Source organism: Pelophylax lessonae (genome assembly GCF_965119305.1).
Source record: "Pelophylax lessonae genome assembly, chromosome: 11".
Classification (NCBI taxonomy): Eukaryota; Metazoa; Chordata; class Amphibia; order Anura; family Ranidae; genus Pelophylax; species Pelophylax lessonae.
In genome coordinates, this window is record NC_138778.1 from 167,690,119 (window position 1) to 167,712,160 (window position 22,042).

Below are 22,042 nucleotides of genomic sequence, written 5' to 3' on the forward strand. Positions count from 1 at the left end.
CTAACTGACATTTTTGACACTTTTGGGGGGGACCAGTGACATTACTACAGTAATAATTGCTTAAAATATGCACTGTTACTGTACTAATGACACTGGCAGGGAAGGGGTTAACACCAGGGGAAAAGGGTTAAATGTGTGCCTAAGAAGCTGCAAGTATTCAGCCATTGGATTAGTCAAGTACATGCTCCCCCTTGCTCGTAAGATTAGTCAAGTACTTGCTTCCCCCTGCTCGTAACTGTGGTTCCTCCCTCTGGATCATAAGTCCTGTAAGCTGGGGGAGGTAACCACAGCAGTTGAAGGGGGAACATGTATTCAACTCATCCAATGGCTTTTCAGTACAGGGGCCTTAAGTATTCTACCTGGAATACCTGCAGGAACAAGGGGGTGGTGGGTAAGTATATTATTTTTTTCTTTTACTGGTGACTTATTCAGTAAATGTGACCCTGTCAGGACAAGGTAATTATAAAGTGGTTCACAGCCAATTTAAATCAAATCCCTTTTCCCTTTAGAAACCGGGCAGGAATTATTCTAATACCCCTAATCCACTGGCCTGTGCCTACCTTTTCCTAAACCTCAGTCCATGCCGTGACCTCCAACAAGTATGGAAACACTAGTATTTTTTTCTTTATTATTTATTGTACAGCATGTTTGAAGTTTATGTACATTTGTATATTGGGGGTTGGAAGCAGGATGCTGAGACTTGAAGTTGTGCTAGCACTTAGGCCAAGAAAAATTACTACCTCTGATTTGTCTAGGAAAAACATTTTGTCATCACCCACAACCCCTGTGCATACAACAGATTGGAGCAGTGCTTGATAAAGTCTAAAAAATCACATTGTTTCTGCCTATGGGTGCACTACCAGGTTTTACCAGCAGGTGCTCCAAAAGCGATACTTGTTGGATCAGGAAAACGTGTGAAAATGTGATATCATTGGGTTGTGAACTTAACTGACAAACATGGGATTTCAGCGACAGATGGGAGAAATGAAGTTTATATGGGTTTAGATGTGGATTCTGTTGCAAGAATCAGAAGTGGGGTTTATAACAATGTGATTGTGAATGTTGATCAGCTCTGAATTAAATCCATGGTGTTCAAATCTTTTTACATACTTTATTCGTTATGGTAATTCATTGTTTATTAAACACTATGTGTATCATGCGAACATTTCATTTTACTGCTTTAAGTGAACCTAGCCATAAATCTTTACTCTTGCTGTATATTTTATGGTGGAATGATTATTTCAGATGTGCTGGTTAGATACAATGACGAACGGAGGGCCTGTTAATGAATCTTGCAAAAATCTTGTTTTACTGCTTTAAGTGAATCTATCAATAAGTCTTTACTACTGCTGTATATTTTATGGCAGAATGGTTATTTCAGAGGTGCTGGTTAGATACAATGGCGAAAAGAGTGCCTGTTAATGAAAGCCATCTGAGCCATCATCAGACGGCTAAGATCACAGGAACAGTGTGCAGAGCCAATCCAAGTGGCTCTGTACCTTATTGATGACCAATCACAGCGATCACAAATGTAAACACTGTACCGTTTACATTTGACAACCCGCCATTTTCTCTCCAAGTTGAGGAAGGGGAGAAAAGAAGTCTGACTGAATCATCAGAACAAAATAATGAAAGGGTATTACATACCAGTACACAAGTGGTTAAATTATTTACAAAGCCAAAAGTTTGGCTTTGGTAAATCGAAGAAGTAAAGTGGTCATTGGAACAGAAATCTTCAGATAGGGAAAGCTGTTTTGGGGACAGGTCTCTAAGAAGGGATTTTCCCTTAATTTGAGAGATTTTCTCAGACTTACAGTTGTGTCTTCAGGGCAGGAAATTATGGTAAATCTCTCCAATTGGACACAGAAAAAAATCTTACAACAGTTTTAACCTCTATATTGAAAAATCAGATTACATCATGGGGTTAATATGTGTAAGGATATTATTTAGTATATGAATTATTTTTTTTAAATTTTAAATGTCTTTATTTATAATTTTCTCCACATATATATACAGATGCATCTCATAAAATTAGAATATCTTCAAAAAGTTATTTTATTTCAATAATTCAATTCAAAAAGTGAAACTCATATATTTTATATAGATGTGTTGCACACAGAGAAATATATTTCAAGTGTTTCTTTCTTTTAATTTTGATGATTATGGCTTACAGCTAGTGAAAACCCAAATTTCAGTATCTCAGAAAATTAGAATGTTACATAAGACCAATAAAAAAAACTATTTTAATACAGAAATGTTGGCTTACTGAAAAGTATGTCCATTTACAGTATAGTATGCACTCAATATTTGTTCGGGGCTCCTTTTGCATGAACTACTGCATCGATGTGGTGTGGCATGGAGGCGATCAGCCTGTGGCACTGGGGAGGTGTTATGGAAGCCCAGGTTGCTTTGATAGTGGCCTTCAGCTCCTCTGCATTGTTGGGTCTGGTATCTCTCATCTTCCTCTATACAATATCCCACAGATTCTCTATGGGGTTTAGGTCAGGTGAGTTTGCTGGCCCATTAAGCACAGTGTTATCATGTTCATTAAACCAGGTATTGGTACTTTTGGCAGTGTGGGCAGGTGGCAAATCCTGCTGGAAAAGGAAATCAGCATCTCCATAAAGCTGGTAAGCAGAGGGAAGCATGAAGTGCTCTAGAATTTCCTGGTAAAGGGCTGCACTGACTTTAGACTTGATAAAACACAGTGGAACCAACACCAGCAGATGACATGGCTCCCCAAATCATCACTGACTTCCCACTGGGCCTCATGCAACTTAGATTTTGTTCCTCTCCACTCTTCCACCAGACTCTGGGACCCTGATTTCCAGGAATTGCAGGATTTCCACAGTCTGCAATGTATTTGCACAGTTTTCAGGAAGATACAAAACTTTTTCAGGCTTCGAGAATAAGATTTAAAGTATCCCCATATGATGGCGCTATGGACACTAGGGTCCTTGTCCTAATTGCATAGGGGAAAAATGACTAGAGATATTCTCAAGGTGAACTTTATTGGCACAACCACATGACAGAATGTCATAAAAAACTATACATTTTTATTCAAAATATATTAAAAAAATTTTGACATTCACATTCATCAAAAACCTCTGTTACTATGTGGTTCTAATTCTGGAACAAATGGTTTCTGGTTATATGTAGCATTGTGTATGGTATGGTATGGTATGGTATGGTGGAGGTCACGTACAACTACTTGAGTCATTCTCGTTGCATAACATTTTTTATACAACAATTCTTTTTTGTATATGTGTCTTTAAAATGTCAAACATTTTTAAATATATTTTGAATAAAAATGTATAGTTTTTTACGACATTTTGTCATGTGGTTGTGCCAGTAAAGTCCACCTTGAGAATATCTCTAGTCTTTTCCCCCCTTTTTCAGGCTTTGGTCCTCAATGGTACAATTTAACATCATAATATTATGAGGCTGAGAAGCAATCCCTCCAGTTTGGAGCTTGTTGGACCTGTTCGTGGGACAGTTTAGAAGAACTATCTACCCTTGTACTCAACTCAAATTAGGGAAGGGGACACAAGGACCTAGCCTGTAGAGCTTTCCACTCAATAAACTAAGCCCTTTATTAGCATTACCATTCCTTAAAGTGAGATGAGAATGATGGCATCTACCATAGAGGTAATCCTTCTTCCCACTGCACCTAATACGAGGATCAGGTGTTCCTGAAACCCAAAAGGAAAAGGCGAGTATGGAGTAAAGTAATTAGCATTTTTTATTTTAATCATAGCTACACTTTAATTAATCTAATTTTTCTTTACATGACAGGAGTCAAGTTCCACTTTAAACCATTTATCAGTTTTATTTTTCATGACCTCATGTCCTTAACTAGACCAGGCCTGCTGCAAAGCATCTGACTTTCTAAGATCTTGCAGGTTCATTCCCTTTGCTTCAGGAATGCTTTAGATCTAGGTTAAAAAAAAAAAAAAGTAATGTAATTTGCCGTTCCCAGAAAAAACATAAAATATTATTTTTCTTGTACCTCCATATAAAATATGATTTTTATTGTACTTCCATAATTAAAATGCATGTATATTTGAAATAGGTGCACGTAGGCAGGTGCAGTCTGCTTTCTCAACTACAGGTGGCTCTCAAACATAGTGGCATTGTATATGGAGAGGGAGACAAGAGGAACCTATTTCCTTTATGGTTTCCTGGGTCACAGGGGGCAGCTATCCGACTGGATGCTGGCACCCCATGTGACTCTAGTGGCCATCTTGGGTCAGGAAGAGTCTATTTAAGACCCTAGCTCCTGGGCTTGGTGCGCATTGTGCGTTTGCCTAGAGTAGGGACAGGTCACCAGTATGGCATGGAACGTGCTTAGCGTCAGTGAGAAGTTCTGGGGGAGTAAGGGAAGTGTGGGGACACACCATATTTTCTTGAAGCCTATCTGCTTGAGTACAGACTGGCCAGGTTGCATTCTACACCTCAAGACAGATGCTGTCAGCACACCTGAAGCCTACTACTTCTAACACATTGCTGTTGCATGCTATGAGTGCTCCCAGTGGGGTTGCCTTCCCCCTGGGCCTGGGACTGTTATTTGTCTGTAGAAGTCTCCCTTGTGTAGACATCCAAAAGCTCTAAGACTGCTGCTGGGTGCCGCCATCCTTGATCTGATATCTGCGGCCTCAGCAGGCTGAGAGCTGTCACTCGAGTGACACTTGATAGTATTTTTCTTTCCTGCTCCCCCAGCTGTTACATAAAAAGATATGTAGGGAGGTGAAGGAATCGGCAGAGAAGCTGGGCCAACACAGACTGTAACTTTCAGTACCAAAAGCGGTAACCCAGAGCCACACTCGGCATTACCCCAGAATGTTACTCACCTTCCCTGCCGTCCTCCCCGCCGTCCTCCTCACAGTCTCTCCCCGCTCTGTGCATGGCCAAATGCCGGCACTTGCCTTCCGGTTCCCTTCCCTGCCAGCGTTGCGACGCATGGAGGAGGAACCGGCGGCAAATTCAAATGTGTAAATACACAAATGACATGATAGAAAGCTGTGATCCTTACAGATTACACTGTATCATGCCATTTCACCACAGAATTTCACCTGGTGACTTTTCCAGTACCCTGCCTGTGCTTTTCCAGTGCTTTGTGGCTGAAAAATAGAGAAAGACCATGGCGTCCAAAAAGCGTTTTTTTTTTTTTGCGCAAAAGCACTTTTAGATGAACTGGAAAATGGCGACAGCGAAACCGAGTCACTTGAAGAAGTGAGCGATAGCGATTAGTGGGAAAATTCGTCATCAGGTACGGAAAGTGATGACAGCGACGATTCTGATGTCTCTTTCTGGCACATAGCTTTTGGAATTTGGGAAGTATATCAAATGATTCTTCAGAATTTCCAACGGAAGCGATGTGCCAGAAAGACATCAGAATCATCGCTGTCGTCACTTTCCGTATCTGATGACGAATTTTCCTACAAATCGCTATCGCTCAGTTCTTCAAGTAACTCCGTTTCGCTGTCGCTGTGTTTTCCAGTCCGTCTAAAAGCGCTTTTGTGCAAAAAGAACGCTTTTTTGATGCCATGGTCATTCTCAATTTTCCAGGCACAAAGAACTGGAAAAGCACAGGCAGGGCACTGGAAGAGTCACCAGGTGCAATCCTGTGGTGAAATGGCATGATACAGTGTAATCCGTTAGGATCAAGTCATTTAGTGTATTTACATTTTTTTAAATTGCCTCCGGTTCCACCCCCCTGCGTCACAATTCTCGCAGGGAAGAGAACCGGAAGACAGGTCCCAGCATCGGCCGAGCACACAGCGGGAGGACAGCGGGAGGATTGCAGGGGAGGACAGCGGGAGGATGGCGGGGGATCCCAGGGGAAGGTGAGTTTTAAAATGTACAGAACAGATTTCCATGCAAAATAATGGTACTGCTTTCAGCACCTAAAATCTTCAATAATCAGACCGCCAGGGAGGTTAAACTATGTCCCCCTTTGGCACAGTATCGGCCCCAAGCTGTCAGTCCCCTCTGTTATTGGCAGCTTTGGTTTCCACTAATCAAGCAATTAAAATGGATTCCTGGTCATGTGATCACTTTATCAGCTATAGATAGAATAGAAGCTGGAGGTTCATATATTGAAAAAGAGCTCTGAGTCTACAGATATTACTGCGCAAAGTGTAATAAAGAAAGAAAGTACATACTGTATGTAGAAAACCAATATACATGCACAGTTAAAATACATATACAGGAGCTTTTTTCTTGTATATGTAAGGTCCTGGGGCAACAAGTTTTTATTTGCTTTAAATTGGTTTTGCATTCCCATACAAGTCTAGGGGAATGCAAAACCTGGTGGAAGCATGTCAAATGCAAGTCAGAAGGGGATAACTGTAACTGTACTGTATGATTATGATATGTCTAATTTAGGTAAAAAGGTGGCACAGAATAACAGAAGTAACCCTTTTTTTTTCAGCTTATGAAATTGGGATGACCACTACATGGAAACAAACATTTTGTCTGGCTCTTGCATTTATTAGCATCTTGCTAATAAGCTTTGCAATGCATCACTTCACAAAGGTATGTACTAATCACCTAAATTATTAAAGTGCATATAAAAGTTCTAGTATGACAATCTAAAAAGGTCCCAAATCCAACTAATGTGTGATGTACAAGCCTCAAAAAGTTAACAATAAACTTTCTTTACCTCCCCAAACTGAGTCAAATTCTCCTTCATTTGTCTTGTTTTAGATTTGGACCAGAACAGTCCGAGATTATATCTGCCCCTTCCTAATTTGAGATTAATGTGCACGCACAGAGAATAAACCAAACTCTGACAGTCAGTTCATTAGTTAGTTCTGATTTTATTAGTTCCTCTTTGTCTTCCGGTGAGGACAGAAGAGACACCGCAGAAACATTTCACACATACTGCACATGAGGCGCAGTAATTTCTGGTTAAGGTTGGTATTCCTGGGGCCCAGTAATATTTGCTGATCAGTGAATTCATTAAGTTCTTAGAGAAATGTGCAGATCCATGCGCCCATTGGACGACTGCTGAATACATATATTTTGGTAAACGGGTTTTCCCTTTCATCTGTGTGAGCCGCTCTCCCCCTCCCAGGCACTGCAGCTCACATTGGGAGGGATTCAGCAACAGAGGCGGTGCTGTCAATGCAGAAAGCAGTGAATGGTTAGATGTGGTCAGATGCCGATTTCACAAGCTACACGCTTGTAAATCCGCTGTTACAATACCGATAATCACACCTCCTGTGATGGTGTGACAACGCTTCTCTGAATTCAGGAGGAGTGCAGCATCATTGCCACATTCATCACAGGAAGTTGCATTAGGTGGACTTCAGTGGCAGGATAAATAGGCTTTTTTGAGGCTAAAATACTGCAGAACATATTTTTTTAACCACTTGCTGACCACCAGCAGTACATATACTGCGCTAGAATGAAAAAATAAAGAGGGCGCACCTGCCTAGTGCATTACATTTGCAAAAATGGTTATTAAAAAATATATGCACATCATACTCACAAATTAATATGTTGAAAAAGAAAAAAACATGGAGAGGGCGTGTGGGAGGGGGGACTTTCTAGTGGGGTGCCGTCATATGACAAATATGCTTAAGAGGTTATGTATAAAAGACATAGAACATTTTTATTAAGGACAAAAAATAGAAACATAAAATGTATACTTTATTACAGGATGCAAGATGATGCAAACAAATCAATGTTAAAAACAATTGCAGTTACAGACCATATTCTAGTACACTGAATGCAGATGGTAGTGTCAAATCCTACACAGGGGTTAATAGAAACCACTGTGAACCCGTTACCAGCCAGAAGTGGATTCTCCTGGGTAGTGACTATGTAGAGATCGACGATGCCCAAAATTTCTAGCCCAACATGTTTCATGGCAAAGGCCGCTTCTTCAGGGGCAATTGAGGGATTTGTGCAAAACTCAGTTATAATCACTAGAATAGAGAAAAAGGAATGTACAATAATTCATGTATAGTGTTGAGCGAACACGGACTGTATTATTCGTGTTCGTACCGAATAATTGGATTTTTTGTACCCGAACACGGACACGGACACTTTACTGTATGTTCGGGTAAAAATCCGTGTTCGGTCGTTTTATTTCCGGGTTTTGCATGCTTTGGCGCTCTTTTCATGGCGGGCTTTCAACAGCCAATCAACAATCGTTTAACTGGTGTGCCTTAAGCCATCCCAGCCATGCCTGCAAATGTCTCAGTAGCTGTGATTGGCCGTCTGAAGCATGTGACCAAGTCTTTATAAGTTCGAGGCAGCCGCAGCGGCGTCATTATGCTGCTTAGATTCAGGGACAGAGAGCACACATCAACGTGCTGGCTGCTGATTAGGGAAAGATAGGCAGGAAAAAACCATTTGTGTCCGGATAGAATTGAGGGACAGGTCGGAGTGTTTAGGCAGGGCGAGTTGTAGGCATTTTAGGGATAGAGTCTGCTGAATTATATAGGGTCAGTGTCTTCTACAAACTACAATCGATATTGCTGTGTGGGGGGTGGGGTGAATCTGCACTCAATCCTGATCTACGATCTCTTCTCAATCCTGTTAGGGACAGAGTCTGCTGAATTTTAGGGAAACTGTGTTCTACAAACTACAATCGATATTGCTGTGTGGGGGGTGGGGTGAATCTGCACTCAATCCTGATCTACGATCTCTTCTCAATCCTGTTAGGGACAGAGTCTGCTGAATTTTAGGGAAACTGTGTTCTACAAACTACAATCGATATTGCTGTGTGGGGGGTGGGGTGAATCTGCACTCAATCCTGATCTACGATCTCTTCTCAATCCTGTTAGGGACAGAGTCTGCTGAATTTTAGGGAAACTGTGTTCTACAAACTACAATCGATATTGCTGTGTGGTGTGGGATTGGAGATAGGCAGGTGTCAGTGATCCACATCCATTTTTCTGTGTGTGAGCTGCAGTGAACACAATCTTTTTGGGCTGCAGTGAACACAATCTTTTTGGGCTGCAGTGAACACAATCTTTTTGGGCTGCAGTGAACACAATCTTTTTGGGCTGCAGTGAACACAATCTTTTTGGGCTGCAGTGAACACAATCTTTTTGGGGTGCAGTGAACAAAATCTTTTTGGGGTGCAGTGAACACAATCCTTTTTGGTGTGCAGTGAACACAATCTTTGTGGGGTGCAGTGAACAAAATCCTTTGTGGGGTGCAGTGAACACAATCTTTTTGGGGTGCAGTGAACAAAATCCTTTTTGGGGTGCAGTGAACAACATCCTTTTTGGGGTGCAGTGAACACAATCTTTTTGGGGTGCAGTGAACAAAATCCTTTGTGGGGTGCAGTGAACACAATCTTTTTGGGGTGCAGTGAACACAATCTTTTTGGGGTGGAGTGAACAACATCCTTTTTGGGGTGCAGTGAACAAAATCCTTTTTGGGGTGCAGTGAACAAAATCATTTTTGGGGTGCAGTGAACACAATCTTTTTGGGGTGCAGTGAACACAATCTTTGTGGGGTGCAGTGAACACAATCTTTTTGGGGTGGAGTGAACAACATCCTTTTTGGGGTGCAGTGAACAACATCCTTTTTGGGGTGCAGTGAACACAATCTTTTTGGGGTGCAGTGAACACAATCTTTGTGGGGTACAGTGAACAGAATCTTTGTGGGGTGCAGTGAACAAAATCTTTGGGGGGTACAGTGAACACAATCTTTGTGAGGTGCAGTGAACACAATCTTTGTGGGGTGCAGTGAACACAATCATTGTGGGGTGCAGTGAACTCAATCTTTGTGGGGTACAGTGAACACAATCTCATACTGAAGGTTTGAGGGTGCTGCCTGTTCCATACTCCCCCTACTCCTCATCTAGCCTTTTAGGGGTACAAACAATAGTAATTGGGGCCTAGTGTGGTTGTGTACGTGTGATATACATACACTTTTTTGGGATCATATTTTCTATTCCGCTATTTAATCAAAAACCTTTGGGGATCAGTTAAATTGGGGGATAGTCTGTGTTGGTACGTGTGAGAGAGATCCACCTTTCCAAGTTGTTGGGGTTCATCTCATACTTCTGAAGGTTTGAGGGTGCTGCCTGTTCCATACTCCCCCCTACTCCTAGCCTTTTAGGGGTACAAACAATAGTAATTGGGGCCTAGTGTGGTTGTGTACGTGTGATATACATACACTTTTTTGGGATCATATTTTCTATTCCGCTATTTAATCAAAAACCTCTGGGGATCAGTTAAATTGGGGGATAGTCTGTGTTGGTACGTGTGAGAGAGATCCACCTTTCCAAGTTGTTGGGGTTCATCTCATACTTCTGAAGGTTTGAGGGTGCTGCCTGTTCCATACTCCCCCTACTCCTAGCCTTTTAGGGGTACAAACAATAGTAATTGGGGCCTAGTGTGGTTGTGTACGTGTGATATACATACACTTTTTTGGGATCATATTTTCTATTCCGCTATTTAATCAAAAACCTCTGGGGATCAGTTAAATTGGGGGATAGTCTGTGTTGGTACGTGTGAGAGAGATCCACCTTTCCAAGTTGTTGGGGTTCATCTCATACTTCTGAAGGTTTGAGGGTGCTGCCTGTTCCATACTCCCCCTACTCCTAGCCTTTTAGGGGTACAAACAATAGTAATTGGGGCCTAGTGTGGTTGTGTACGTGTGATATACATACACTTTTTTGGGATCATATTTTCTATTCCGCTATTTAATCAAAAACCTCTGGGGATCAGTTAAATTGGGGGATAGTCTGTGTTGGTACGTGTGAGAGAGATCCACCTTTCCAAGTTGTTGGGGTTCATCTCATACTTCTGAAGGTTTGAGGGTGCTGCCTGTTCCATACTCCCCCTACTCCTAGCCTTTTAGGGGTACAAACAATAGTAATTGGGGCCTAGTGTGGTTGTGTACGTGTGATATACATACACTTTTTTGGGATCATATTTTCTATTCCGCTATTTAATCAAAAACCTTTGGGGATCAGTTAAATTGGGGGATAGTCTGTGTTGGTACGTGTGAGAGAGATCCACCTTTCCAAGTTGTTGGGGTTCATCTCATACTTCTGAAGGTTTGAGGGTGCTGCCTGTTCCATACTCCCCCTACTCCTAGCCTTTTAGGGGTACAAACAATAGTAATTGGGGCCTAGTGTGGTTGTGTACGTGTGATATACATACACTTTTTTGGGATCATATTTTCTATTCCGCTATTTAATCAAAAACCTCTGGGGATCAGTTAAATTGGGGGATAGTCTGTGTTGGTACGTGTGAGAGAGATCCACCTTTCCAAGTTGTTGGGGTTCATCTCATACTTCTGAAGGTTTGAGGGTGCTGCCTGTTCCATACTCCCCCCTACTCCTAGCCTTTTAGGGGTACAAACAATAGTAATTGGGGCCTAGTGTGGTTGTGTACGTGTGATATACATACACTTTTTTGGGATCATATTTTCTATTCCGCTATTTAATCAAAAACCTTTGGGGATCAGTTAAATTGGGGGATAGTCTGTGTTGGTACGTGTGAGAGAGATCCACCTTTCCAAGTTGTTGGGGTTCATCTCATACTTCTGAAGGTTTGAGGGTGCTGCCTGTTCCATACCCCCCCTACTCCTCATCTAGCCTTTTAGGGGTACAAACAATAGTAATTGGGGCCTAGTGTGGTTGTGTACGTGCGAGATACATACACTTTTTTTGATCATATTTCCTATTCCGCTATTCAATAAAAACCTTTGAGGATCAATTGAATTGCGGGATAGTCTGTGTCGGTACGTGTGAGAGAGATCCACCTTTCCAAGTTGTTGGGGTTCATCTCATACTTCTGAAGGTTTGAGGGTGCTGCCTGTTCCATACCCCCCCTACTCCTCATCTAGCCTTTTAGGGGTACAAACAATAGTAATTGGGGCCTAGTGTGGTTGTGTACGTGCGAGATACATACACTTTTTTTGATCATATTTCCTATTCCGCTATTCAATAAAAACCTTTGGGGATCAATTAAATTGCGGGATAGTCTGTGTCGGTACGTGTGAGATCCACCTTTCCAAGTTTTTGGGGTTCATCTCATACTTCTGAAGCTTTGAGGGTGCTGCCTGTTCCATACTCCTCCTCCTCCTCATCCATCCTTTTAGGTGTACAAACAATAGTAATTGGGGCCTAGTGTGCTTCTGTACGTGTGAGATACATACACATTTTTTGATCATATTTCCTATTCCGCTATTCAATAAAAACCTTTGGGGATCAATTAAATTGCGGAATAGTCTGTGTCGGTACGTGTGAGATCCACCTTTCCAAGTTTTTGGGGTTCATCTCATACTTCTGAAGCTTTGAGGGTGCTGCCTGTTCCATACTCCTCCTCCTCCTCATCCATCCTTTTAGGTGTACAAACAATAGTAATTGGGGCCTAGTGTGCTTCTGTACGTGTGAGATACATACACATTTTTTGATCATATTTCCTATTCCGCTATTCAATAAAAACCTTTGGGGATCAATTAAATTGCGGAATAGTCTGTGTCGGTACGTGTGAGATCCACCTTTCCAAGTTTTTGGGGTTCATCTCATACTTCTGAAGCTTTGAGGGTGCTGCCTGTTCCATACTCCTCCTCCTCCTCATCCATCCTTTTAGGTGTACAAACAATAGTAATTGGGGCCTAGTGTGTTTCTGTACGTGCGAGATACATACACTTTTTTTGATCATATTTCCTATTCCGCTATTCAATAAAAACCTTTGGGGATCAATTAAATTGCGGGATAGTCTGTGTCGGTACGTGTGAGATCCACCTTTCCAAGTTTTTGGGGTTCATCTCATACTTCTGAAGCTTTGAGGGTGCTGCCTGTTCCATACTCCTCCTCCTCCTCATCCATCCTTTTAGGTGTACAAACAATAGTAATTGGGGCCTAGTGTGCTTCTGTACGTGTGAGATACATACACATTTTTTGATCATATTTCCTATTCCGCTATTCAATAAAAACCTTTGGGGATCAATTAAATTGCGGAATAGTCTGTGTCGGTACGTGTGAGATCCACCTTTCCAAGTTTTTGGGGTTCATCTCATACTTCTGAAGCTTTGAGGGTGCTGCCTGTTCCATACTCCTCCTCCTCCTCATCCATCCTTTTAGGTGTACAAACAATAGTAATTGGGGCCTAGTGTGTTTCTGTACGTGCGAGATACATACACTTTTTTTGATCATATTTCCTATTCCGCTATTCAATAAAAACCTTTGGGGATCAATTAAATTGCGGGATAGTCTGTGTCGGTACGTGTGAGATCCACCTTTCCAAGTTTTTGGGGTTCATCTCATACTTCTGAAGCTTTGAGGGTGCTGCCTGTTCCATACTCCTCCTCCTCCTCATCCATCCTTTTAGGTGTACAAACAATAGTAATTGGGGCCTAGTGTGCTTCTGTACGTGTGAGATACATACACATTTTTTGATCATATTTCCTATTCCGCTATTCAATAAAAACCTTTGGGGATCAATTAAATTGCGGGATAGTCTGTGTCGGTACGTGTGAGATCCACCTTTCCAAGTTTTTGGGGTTCATCTCATACTTCTGAAGCTTTGAGGGTGCTGCCTGTTCCATACTCCTCCTCCTCCTCATCCATCCTTTTAGGTGTACAAACAATAGTAATTGGGGCCTAGTGTGTTTCTGTACGTGTGAGATACATACACTTTTTTTGATCATATTTCCTATTCCGCTATTCAATAAAAACCTTTGGGGATCAATTGAATTGCGGGATAGTCTGTGTCGGTACATGTGAGAGAGATCCACCTTTCCAAGTTGTTGGGGTTCATCTCATACTTCTGAAGGTTTGAGGGTGCTGCCTGTTCCATACCCCCCCTACTCCTCATCTAGCCTTTTAGGGGTACAAACAATAGTAATTGGGGCCTAGTGTGGTTGTGTACGTGCGAGATACATACACTTTTTTTGATCATATTTCCTATTCCGCTATTTAATAAAAACCTTTGAGGATCAATTGAATTGCGGGATAGTCTGTGTCGGTACGTGTGAGAGAGATCCACCTTTCCAAGTTGTTGGGGTTCATCTCATACTTCTGAAGGTTTGAGGGTGCTGCCTGTTCCATACTCCCCCTACTCCTCATCTAGCCTTTTAGGGGTACAAACAATAGTAATTGGGGCCTAGTGTGGTTGTGTACGTGTGATATACATACACTTTTTTTGGATCATATTTTCTATTCCGCTATTCAATAAAAACCTTTCTAGGGCAAGATCTTAAATTACAGAAATATGAGGAGACCGTCAAATAAGGGCCGTGGCCTGGGTCGTGGTGCTGCTGGTAGAGCTCCTGTTGCAAGGAGAGGACATGGTCGATCTGTGCCAGCTACACGCACAAGTGAAACACCTTCCTCAAGTGTGAGTAGGCGACAGAACCTGCATCAGTATTTGGTAGGGCATCAAACGCCCCTAGAAGTGATGAGGCCAGAACAAGTTGAGGCGATAGTAGATTGGTTTGCTGCTGACAGTGCCTCCAGTTCCTTCACATTGTCTCCCCCCCAGTCTACTGCAGAAAGGTCAGAGTTGGCACCTGCAGCCAATGTCCAACCGTCTTTCACCTCACCCCCTTGCAAATCAGGCCAGCAGTCTGAGCCCCAAGCCATACAGCAGTCTCTTATTCTTTTTGAGGACTCTGTCAGCAGGGTTTCCCAGGGCCATCCACCTAGCCCTGCCCCAGAAGTGGAAGAGATTGAGTGCAGCGATGCCCAACCACTTATTCCTCAAGATGAGTACATGCAAGGATCATCGCAGCACGTCTCCGATGATGACGAAACGCAGGTGCCAACTGCTGCGGCGTTCAGCATTGTGGAGACCGACAAGGAGGGCAGGGGTGAAGACTGGGTGGAAGATGATGTGGAGGACGATGAGGTCCTCGACCCCACATGGAATGAACGTCATGCAGGTGAACTGAGTAGTTTGGAGGAAGAGGCGGTGGTCGCACAGAGCCACCAGCACAGCAGAAGAGGGAGCAGGGTGCAGAAGCGGAGCGGCCGTGCCCTAGACACTACGCCCGCTACTGCCCAACGCAGCAAGGGAACGAGCGCACCAAAGTCAGCTCAAAGGAGTTCTCTAGCGTGGAAGTTCTTTAGAAAATGTGCTGATGACAGGACACGAGTGGTTTGCACCCTGTGCAATCAGAGCTTGAAGCGAGGCATGAACCTTCTCAACCTGAGCACAACCTGCATGATCAGGCATCTAAGTGCAAAGCACGAGCTGCAGTGGAGTACACACCTTCAAAACCAAGAAACGTCTCTGGCTCATCCTGCTTCCTCTTCTGCTGCAGTCTCGGCCGCTCCAGCCACATCTGTAGTGATACCGGCACCTGCCACCCCGCAAACAGACGATCTGTCAGCAACACCACCACCTGGGTCACCAACAACCATCTCCACAATGTCCCGTGGAAGCGTTCAGCTTTCCATCTCCCAAACACTTGAGAGGAAGAGGAAGTACCCCCCTACCCACCCGCGATCCCTGGCCCTGAATGCCAGCATTTCAAAATTATTGGCCTTTGAAATGCTGTCATTCCATCTGGTGGAGACGCACAGTTTTAAAAACCTTATGTCGGTGGCTGTCCCACAGTACATCGTGCCCAGCCGCCACTACTTTTCCAGGCAAGCCATCCCTTCCCTGCACAACCAAGTGGGGGAAAAAATCAGGTGTGCACTGCGCAACGCCATCTGTGCCAAGGTCCACCTAACTACGGATACGTGGACCAGTAAGCACGGTCAGGGGCGTTATATCTCCCTAACGGCACACTGGGTAAATGCAGTGGCGGATGGGCCTGAGGCGGATAGCAATTTGGCGCATGTCCTTCCACCACCGAGGATTGCAGGGCGCTTCAGTTTGCCTCCTGTTCCTAACTCCTCCTACTCCGCTTCCTCATCCTCTACCGCCTCCTCATCCGGACAGCGTAACACCTTCACCACCAACTTCAGCACGGCCAGGGGTAAACGACAGCAGGCAGTTTTACAACTTGCCTGTTTGGGGGACAAACCACACACCGCGCAGGAGTTGTGGAGGAGCATGGAACAGCAGACAAATGAGTGGTTGCTGCCAGCGAGCCTCAAGCCCGGCCTGGTGGTGTGCGATAACGGGCGAAATCTCATAGCAGCTCTGGGCCTAGCCGGTTTGACGCACATCCCTTGCCTGGCGCATGTGCTGAATTTGGTGGTGCAGAGGTTCCTTAAAAACTACCCCGATATGTCAGAGCTGCTGCAGAAAGTGCGGGCCGTTTGTGCGCACTTTCGGCGTTCTCACCCTGCTGCTGCTCGCCTGGCAGCGCTGCAGCGTAACTTCGGCCTTCCCGCTCACCGCCTCATATGTGACGTGCCCACAAGGTGGAACTCCACCTTGCACATGCTGGAAAGACTGTGCGAGCAGCAGCAGGCCATAGTGGAGTTTCAGCTGCAGCACGCACGCGTGAGTCGCTCTGCGGAACAGCACCACTTCACCACCAATAACTGGGCCTCCATGCGAGACCTGTGTGCCTTGTTGCGCTGTTTTGAGTACTCCACCAACATGGCCAGTGGCAATGACGCCGTTCTCAGCTTAACTATCCCACTTCTATGCCTCCTTGAAAAAACAATTCGGGCGATGATGGAAGAGGATGTGGCACAGGATGAGGAGGAGGAGGAGGATGAAGAGGTAACATTTCCAAGGCTTTCAGGGCAGTCATTCGCAAGGGGCTCCGAGGGTGGGTTCCTGCGCACGCAAACGCCAGGGACGCAATTGTCCAGCAGGGGCACAGTTCTGGAGGATGAGGAGGATGAGGAGGAGGAGGAGCTGGAGGAGGAGATGGAACCATGTTCACAGCAGGGTGGCACCCAGGCCAGCTCATGGCCATCACTGGTGCGTGGCTGGGGGGATACAGAGGACACGGACCATACACCTCCCACAGAGGACAGCCTTTCGTCGCCTCTGGGCAGCCTGGCACACATGAGCGATTACATGCTGCAGTGTCTCCACAACGACCGCCGAGTTGCCCACATTCTAACTTGTGCTGATTACTGGGTGGCCACGCTGCTGGATCCCCGTTACAAGGACAACGTACCGTCCTTAATTCACTCACTGGAGCGCGATCGCAAGATGCGCGAGTACAAGCGCACGCTGGTAGACGCCATGCTGCTGGCATTCCCATCTGACAGCGGGGCCACAGTGGAAGCACAAGGCAGAGGAGGAGGAGGAGGAGGTCGCCAACGCAACCAGGGCACCGCCAGCACCTCAGAAGGCAGGGTTAGCATGGCCGAAATGTGGAAAAGCTTTGTCAGCACGCCACAACAAACAGCAGCACCAGCAGCTCAGATGGAACGTCTTAGCAGGAGGCAGCATTTTACCAACATGGTGGAGCAGTATGTGTGCACACGCCTACATGTAGTGAATGACGGGTCTGCCCCCTTCAACTTCTGGGTCTCCAAATTGGGCACATGGCCTGAGCTTGCCCTTTACGCCTTGGAGGTGCTGGCGTGCCCTGCAGCCAGTGTATTATCTGAACGGGTATTTAGCACGGCTGGGGGCGTTATAACAGACAAGCGCAGCCGCCTGTCCAGAGACAATGTGGACAAGCTCACGTTCATTAAAATGAACCAGGCATGGATCCCACGGGACTTTTCCGTACCTTATGCAGAATAGCAATGGATACCGACCTTACCCACCCATTGTTCCATTTTTGCTCTTTCTCACTCTTTTGGGGTGTACCCTCATTTAAAATTTGTGAAAAGAAGCAGTGTTGGCTACCTCGTCCTCCTCCTCAGGGCCAGATTAATGTAGGGTCTATTGGAGCTGCAGCTCCAGGCCCCTACCTTTTATATAGGCCCCGGGTTGGCCATATTCACTGTTACCGCTCTTCTGTCACTTGTAAACACAGAAGTCTGGCTTCTATGCTCGCTTCCCCAGGCAGCACCCTCAGAACCTCCCCACACAGCGTGAAGGCCGGACAAGGAGGGACAGTTGGCGATGCATGGATGTGTTTATGGGCTTCAGAGACAGCATCCCATGTTGAATTAGGCATGCATGGCTGCACCCTTCCTCCTCTGGGTGCATGGCAAGGCACGGCCCTAAGGCCCTTCAAAATCCTCAGCACCAAGCCCATGATGCTGTTAATCCGGCCCTGGTCCTCCTCCACCGCCGCTTCCACCTACACCGCCCATAGGTGTGCGCAGCCTATTGCATTAAGGTGTGCACCCCAAAGTTGAAATACACATGCATGTGTTTGCCAGCAGGGAGAGTAATGTATCGGGGCCATGTACCTGTAGGCAAGGAGAAATAGAGCAGAGCAGGTCCCAGGGAGATCTTTCCCATCTCCTCACTGGCAATGCTATGTGCCCTAGGTGATTAGGGTGTGCCCAGGCACACCCAGCACACCCTGTGCGCACGCCTATGTCACCGCCACATCCACCACCACCTCAACCTCCCTCCTACTCCATATGGGCCTCGTCCTTCAGAGATGAAGAAGAACATTGTTTTATTTTTCTGTTTTTTTTTGTTGTTTTAAGTTATTTCCCTATCCACATTTGTTTGCAGAGCACTTGCCATGCTCTTAATTACGTTTTGCTGCCATTTGCAGCACTCTAGCCCTTTCCTTTGGTGTTTTAGAGCCATTTTAGTGCCTTAAAGTTCGGGTCCCCATTGACTTCAATGGGGTTCGGTGTCCGGGAAAAGTTCGGTAAAAGTCCGGGACACGGACCCGGACTTTTTTTTAAAGTTCGGCCGAACCCGTCGAACACGGACATCTAGGTGTCCGCTCAACCCTATTCATGTAAACAAAAAATACACAAAATACAAATATTAATACATGTATTTCAAAAATATATAACAATACTGTACATTTGTATCAATTGGTCAAAAGAAACGGTTTAGTCAAAAATACCACACCTGAAAGGCATGCAGCCAGCTACTCGATAGTAAGAATCCTGGACCGCAAGGTAGGGGAAACCCCCCCCCCCCGGGGCGAACACGGGAACCAAACCAGAAAGCGGATCTGGCTGCAAACTATGGTTTAGATGTATGGGAGATCTATATAAATTGAAAAAATGTACTTAAGTAAATAGGGAAGCAGGTGTCATCGTGTACATCCCATAAAACAAGGGAGGACACGTAGACATCTGCAACCATGGTTGTATCAAAAATGGATAGATAGACAAATCAGAACAAGTCTTCAATGTATATCGTATGTGTATATATGTCTTTTCTTGGGTAAGAAAAGACATATATACACATAAGATATACATTGAATGTATATAGTATGTGTATATATGTCTTTTCTTATACGATATACATTGAAGACTTGTTCTGATTTGTCTATCTATCCATTTATGATACAACCATGGTTGCAGATGTCTACATGTCCTCCCTTGTTTTATGGGATGTACACGATGACACCTGCTTCCCTATTTACGTAAGTACATTTTTTCAATTTATATAGATCTCCCATACATCTAAACCATAGTTTGCAGCCAGATCCGCTTTCTGGTTTGGTTCCCGTGTTCGCCCCGGGGGGGTTTTCCCCTACCTTGCGGACCAGGATTCTTACTATCGAGTAGCTGGCTGCATGCCTTTCAGGTGTGGTATTTTTGACTAAACCGTTCCTTTTGACCAATTGATACAAATGTACAGTATTGTTATATATTTTTGAGATACATGTATTAATATTTGTATTTTGTGTATTTTTTGTTAACATGAATTATTGTACATTCCTTTTTCTCTATTCTAGTGATTATAACTGAGTTTTGCACAAATCCCTCAATTGCCCCTGAAGAAGCGGCCTTTGCAGTGAAACATGTTGGGCTAGAAATTTTGGGCATCGTCGATCTCTACATAGTCACTACCCAGGAGAATCCACTTCTGGCTGGTAACGGGTTCATAGTGGTTTCTATTAACCCCTGTGTAGGATTTGACACTACCATCTGCATTCAGTGTACTAGAATATGGTCTGTAACTGCAATTGTTTTTAACATTGATTTGTTTGCATCATCTTGTATCCTGTAATACAGTATACATTTTATGTTTCTATTTTTTGTCCTTAATAAAAATTTTCTATGTCTTTTATACATAACCTCTTAAGCATATTTGTCATATGACGGCACCCAACTAGAAAGTCCCCCCTCCCACGCGCCCTCTCCATGTTTTTTTCTTTTTCAACATATACATTTGGGGCGTGGTGCTTATACTTTGTTAAACCTGATTTTTGAGTCTGTCCCTTCCCTTCTACACTCACAAATTAAGATGACAATTCAAGCAAATAATGTGTGAATTAAGCAAAGTTTTCCACTTGGCATGGCCTGCTGGTCAGCAACAGTCGTGGAAAGAATATCTCCAAAAGCTGGACTGACACGTTTTGAGGGGTATCCCCTCTCCCTCAGAGATTCTACAGTACATATACTGCGGCAGGTCGGCTCTGTCCCGTGAAACGATGTAACTGTAACTGTATGTCGCTTCGTGAGACCACGAGTAGGGGCGAGCGTGCCTATTCGCCGCAGGGAAAGCTGATCTGCAGGGCACCCGTGATCTATCCCCTGGAGACAGAATGGTGGTCTGCCATTGTAAACACGGAAGACCGCTGTTCTGTCAGCAATGAACACAGGGCTCCTGTGTTCCTCCTATTTAGAAACACAGGTCCCTGTGTTCATTCCAAAATCCCACCCCCACACAGTTAGAAAGCACCCCCTAGGGACACATTTAACCCTTTGATCACCCCTGGTGTTAACCCATTCCCTTCCAGTGTCATTAGTACAGTAACAGTACATATTTTTAGCACTGATTGATTCTAGGACAATATCCCCTCGGACAATATGCCCCCGGACAATATCCCCCGGACATTATGCCCCCGGACAATATCCCCCCTGGACAACATCCCCCCGGACAATATCCTCCCTGGACATTATCCCCGCTCTAACCCTAACCCTATGTCCAGGGGGATGTTTTCCGGGGGGATATTGCCCAGGAGATGTTGTCCCGGGGGAATATTATCCGGGGGGGATGTTGTCCAGGGGGGATTATGTCCAGGGGGATGTTTTCCGGGGGGATATTGTCCGGGGGGATATTGTCCTGATACCGTGGTGACAGCATTCGCTTTAAAGTGATTGTAAAGTCTTTTTTTTTTACTTAAAAATACTAAACATATTATACTTACTTGCTCTGTGCAGTGGTTTTGCACAGAGCAGCCTGGATCCTCCTCTTATCAGGTCCCTCTTTGGCACTCCTGGCCCTTCCCCCACATCAAGCAGCTTGCTATGGGGGCATCCAAGCCAAGCCACAGCTCCGTGTGTCCATTTAGACAAGTGTGCTCGCCGGGGGAAGAGCACACAAGTTCCAGCAGCTTACAGTCCTACCATCCCTCGTGACCTCCCCTTATATATCTAGATACTTTTCTTATACCTGCAACTTGCCCTACCGGGATCCTCGCGGGATAGGTCACGGAGGATTTAAACACAATAACATCATCTAATATACTTCAAGTACGACGTACACATGGTCAATTTGTTGCTGGCCCCCTTAACTTCCTCTTCCTTTCTGGCTCTTTTTGCCTTTTCCTGACTGGTGCACTTCCACCTAATACTGCAGATTTTTTGCACTGATTTTTTTATACCTTGTGACAGGAAGTCAGGTAAATCTGTGAGTGTTGTCACAGATGGGAGATACACTTCTGCTTGGTTTAGACAATTCACCAATTACTATAGGGTGTCGGCTGCAAAGGTAGCCAGGGAGGTTTGAGGAAGTTGAAAAACTTCCAGCTATTCAGAATGAGGAAATCAAGGCCTCTATAATTTGTCCAGAGGAAGTCTATTGATGGCCTGCCTCCTGACGCTGTGTGAATAGAGGAGGACAGTCAGATGGCTGCCTCCTGAAGCTGTGTGAGCTGGGGAAAGGAGAGCAGTCAGATGAATGCCTCCTGAAGCGATGTGCGCTGAGGAGGATAAAAAGACTGAAGACTTCTCAAGGTGAGGTCTTGGATTGTTTTCTATGTGAAGAGAAAAACAAAGGAATGTTTTCTATGTGAAGAGGTCAATGAACATTTTCTATGTGAAGAGAAAAACCAATGGATGTTTTTCTATGTGAAGAGAAAATGAACTATTTCTATGTGA

General features: G+C 44.6%; 1 protein-coding gene across 1 annotated transcript in view; it reads left to right on the forward strand.

Annotated features, from left to right (window-relative positions):
* Positions 1–22,042, forward strand: part of LOC309567476 (NXPE family member 4-like) — a gene marked incomplete at both ends in the record, with an annotated part of 285,167 nt that overhangs the window by 218,794 nt on the left and 44,331 nt on the right. The window contains one exon of the mRNA XM_082272865.1: positions 6,434–6,537. Coding sequence (XP_082128991.1) covers positions 6,434–6,537 — 104 coding nt within the window. The remainder of the gene's footprint in view (positions 1–6,433; positions 6,538–22,042) is intronic.